At 54.4% G+C, this 4,247-nt stretch overlaps 1 protein-coding gene across 2 annotated transcripts in view; it reads left to right on the forward strand.

Moving 5' to 3' along the window:
* Positions 1 to 2,045, forward strand: part of LOC108301436 (whey acidic protein-like) — a 5,072-nt gene extending 3,027 nt beyond the window's left edge. Inside the window, exons 3-4 of one of the 2 annotated variants that reach the window (XM_017524571.2) lie at positions 649 to 807; positions 1,436 to 2,045. In XM_017524571.2, the coding sequence (XP_017380060.1) occupies positions 649 to 807; positions 1,436 to 1,452 (176 nt within the window). In that variant the 3' untranslated portion in view covers positions 1,453 to 2,045. Of the gene's footprint in view, positions 1 to 648; positions 1,124 to 1,435 lie in introns of those variants that run through there. The other variant, XM_017524570.2, reaches the window with a different exon arrangement.
* Positions 2,046 to 4,247: the final 2,202 nt, after the last annotated feature.

Raw genomic sequence — 4,247 nt, forward strand, 5'->3', positions numbered from 1 at the left:
TCACCGCAACCTCCGCCTCCTGGGTTCAGGCAATTCTCCTGCCTCAGCCTCCTGAGTAGCTGGGATTACAGGCATGCACCACCATGCCCAGCTAACTTTTTGTATTTTTAGTAGAGACGGGGTTTCACCATGTTGACCAGGATGGTCTCGATCTCTTGACGTCGTGATCCACCCGCCTCGGCCTCCCAAAGTGCTGGGATTACAGGCTTGAGCCACCGCGCCCGGCCTATTCTTTTTCTTTTGAGACCACGTCTCTCTCTGTTGCCCAGGCTGGAGGGCAGTGGTGCAATCTCAGCTCACTGCGACCTCTGCCTCCCAGGTTCAAGTGATGCTTGTGCCTCAGCCTCCAGAGTAGCTGTGACCACAGGTGCACTCAGCCACACCTGGCTAATTTTCATTATTTTTTTTTTAATAGAGATGGGGTTTCACCATATTGGCCAGGCTGGTCTTGAACTCCTGCCCTCGTGATCCACCCACTTTAGCCTCCCAAAGTGTTGGGATTACAGGGATGAGCCACTGCACCCAGCCCAACTTCCCTATTTATAAATGGGTATTTTTGGCATCGGGGTCCCAGGGAGGTGGGCCCAGCAAGGCTGGGAAGCATAAAAGCGCTTTGGATGATGAAGGGCTGGCCCGTCTCTCCCCTAGTATTGACCCCAAAGATTGGCAGCTGCCCCTGGGTACAGCCCCCAGTGAGCCCAGAGCTCTGCAAAGAGCAGAGTGAGTGCTCCATGGACAGCCAGTGTTGGGGAAACAAGAAGTGCTGCTTCAGCCGCTGTGCCATGAAGTGTCTGGACCCTGTCCTAGGTATGTGTTCCCTTTCTCCCTGAGCTTCCCCAGGCCAGCTTGGGCCTTCAGTGGGGCCTTGAAGATGGGTGCAGTCCATGAGCTGGCCCTGGGGGCAGATGGGACTCTGTACACCAACCCAGACTATGCCAGCTGCAGGCCCCTTGGCACTCAAGGAAGTCACTCAGGCTGGGAGGGCATGTCAGTGAGTGAAACAGGCTCAGGGTGGCAAATGACTGGCAGGTCCAGTGCTGCTCAGCCTATGTGCAAAGCCTGTGCCTCTGCCACTTCGCTGCAGAGAGCAGCTTGCCTCCCAAATATTGGGAGAGCTCTAGGTTAGGTGTCCCAAACATGGGTTCTGGGCTAACTGTTCAAGCCCACCTATGACCTGGACTTCCTATCTGGCAGATGAGGGTGGCCTTGCCCACCTGCCTGCAGGCTATGGTGAGGGTTGGGGGAAAGGCCAATGGAATGCAGGGCTCTGCTTGCTCCCCTGCACAACAGGAAAGGGGCTAGCAGCTCAGGTCCCTGGGCCTGTGGGTGTGAACACGTTAGCACTTGAACAATGGACAGCGGGTGGCCTCCCTCCTCCCCACCTCACCCTGGCTGGGCTCTGTACTGCATCTGAGTTCCCCATGCCCCCCTGCAGAGGACCTCCCTCAGTGAGAGACATTCTCCCAAGTGCCCCTGCTGCCAGGAGTGACTGCCCCAAGTCTGCTACGCAGAAACCATCTCTCATGGATCCAGAGAGTGCATGATGCCTTCTACCGGCTGCTAATTAAAAAATTCGCTTAGCTTCATGTTTCTGTCTGTGTATCTGTCTTGGGCTCCTGTGGGAGGAACAAAGCAAACAAACACGGAGGCCTCATCCCTGGGCTCTCCAGGAAGACAGGGCAGCTGCCCAGGAACAGGGAAACCCCACATGGCGATAAGCATGTCCAGGTGGATGGGGAAGTCCAGCCAGGTGAACTCAACAGGGAGCTGACCTCCAGTGAGAACACACAGCCATGGTGGCATCTCTGGGCCAGGAAAGGCCTCTCCACTAGGTTCTGGGGACACTGGTCAGATCTCCTGGGGCTGACTCCCTTCAGAGGTGTTGCTAGCCTTGCTCATGGGGACGAGATCAGGAGCTGAGCCTGTGGGAGTCTGGTAGCTTAGAGGCTACCTAGGCCCGGGCCAGTTTTGGTGGTATGGCGGCGGCAAAGGTGTGGTTACAGGCAGTGTAAAGGGAGTGAGTGGAAGGGGTGGGGCCCGTGCGAACACTGCTCTAGGTCAGTGGTGTTTAGAACATTACGTCCCTGGAAGACAGTCACCACCCCACGGAGGAACTCAACTCTGTGTCCACTCACGGCTGCCGCACGCAACAGATCATGCAGTTTTGCTGGTCATTTTGGGGTCTACAATGTTGGCCGTCAGGCACCCCAGGAAGATGGCTGTGTGGGAACTCACACACCTGGCCACGTCCCTGCAGCCCCAGGGAACTGCACTTGGCTTGTGCAGTCACACAGGCCTGTTGAGCCGCTGGGAGGAGTGCCAATGGCCAGCGCCTGTCGGCACCCAGCTCCAGCCCCTCTGTCGCACACAGGATGTGCCCTTCCTCTCATGCAGAGGAGACAGTTCCGCTCCATTCATACAGTGCTTTCATCGTTTCTAACCTGTTCCTGTGTCTGCTCTTTGGTTTGAGCCTGATATCTCTCAAGTTAAATTAAATCTCTTGCCCCTTGTTCACTTTGTACCCATTATATAAAAGAGTCATGATTTTTCCCTTTTTTGAAAAGTATCTTTTAGCAACATAAAAGCCGAATGTGACACACAAGGTAACCTGAAAGAGGGGTTTAGATTCCCCCTGACTCCACATTCTTTTTCACATGTTTGAGAAAATCTGTCTAAAATGCCTCTAGCTAGGATTTCTGTTCTCCAAACACTTTCTGCCCCTTGCTGTGCTACTGTCTTGGGGGTCCAGAGGAATCCAGTTAGCCCACCAGGCCAAGGGTCTCAGCAGAAAGACGAAAATCAAATGATTGAGCTTACACAGCAAGAAGAAAGGATCTGTATGAGAAACACCACCAACCTCCAGAGTTCTGTGGCTGCGTTTGAGGAGTGGTTCGAATCGGATCAAGTCCAGATGAGAGCCTCAAGGACACAAGGCCACAGCCCTGGAGGCTGGGAGAGTCCATGATACAGCGGAGACATTTTGGATGGGGGGTCCTCTCTGCATGTGCTCCAGCAGGACATAGGAGGCAGGCTGGGTCCTGAGCAAGCCAGAGAGAGGGGTCTATTACCTCTCCTGCCTGGGTTTCTACAGGAGCCCAGGGGCCCCAGGCCCAGGCCTGACCTGGGGTCAGCCCCACCTAGTTCACAGCACACATATATATACATGCATGCACACGTATATATGTGTTGTGCATGTATAATACATACACACGTATGCACAACACACATATATACATGTATGCACGCGTACACATATATTTACAGTGAGAACAAGCAGGGGGTGAGGCAAGGGAGGGAATAAAGGAGGAAGACAGAAGTGTGGCCAAATTCTTGCTGAATCTAGGTGATGGGTTTACGGATACATATGGTCAAGGAGACAACCCATGCCCTCAGGCTGGCCAAGCTGAAGGTGGGACCTGGAGATATGACTTAGCTCCCTCCATCCCGGCCTCCTCCTCAGAGCTTGCAAGGGAAAACAATAGGGCTGGCCCCAGCAAACCACACTCACAGTGAGCCTAGATTCTCTGGGAGCCCTCGCTCATGAGGAGCCCTCACCCATGAGAGCCATCATCACTGGCTATGTGAGCTAGTAGGGTCACTTCCTCATGGCTTCAGTGCCCGCAGAGATCTCTCCATCACCATGCTCTGTCAGTGAAGGGAGGAGGAAGGCAGGACTGACCTTTAACCCGTAAGTGCCAGGCCTTCCCTAGGTGCTGCACATGGAGGGGCGGGCCAGGCTGTCCTGGCCAGGCTGCTGCCCTTGGGTTGCACAGGGACCTCCCAGAAGAAAGAGCCTGCTCACAGCTGGTGTGTGCAGGAGAAGGGCCCCCAAAAACAGAGTTCCCCAGAACCACGTGCAGGAGGACAAGAAGGGCCCCCCTAAAACAGAGCACCCAGAGCTGCCATGAAGGCAGGGCCCAACCAGTGAAGTGGGGAGTCTGGGACACCAGGGGCCATCTCCGAAGACACTGGTGTCAGGGAACAGGGACCAGGGACCAGGAGTGCAAGGACTGTTTGAGATGCTAGGCCTTTGCAGCATCTTCAAAGACAGCATCTTTGCTGTCTCCATCACTTCCTCTCTGTGTTCACTCAATAAGTCAATATATCTTTTGAGTTCACATGACATGTCGGGGGCTTGGGAGATGGGATGAACCATCCCACACATAAAGGGGTTCAACTAGTACCTGGATTTTGTTCCTGAACAATCCTCTACTGAAAGGCAGCAGGATTCCTTGGAGAAATAGATG

Source organism: Cebus imitator, unplaced genomic scaffold (genome assembly GCF_001604975.1).
Source record: "Cebus imitator isolate Cc_AM_T3 unplaced genomic scaffold, Cebus_imitator-1.0 Scaffold34, whole genome shotgun sequence".
Taxonomy (NCBI): Eukaryota; Metazoa; Chordata; class Mammalia; order Primates; family Cebidae; genus Cebus; species Cebus imitator.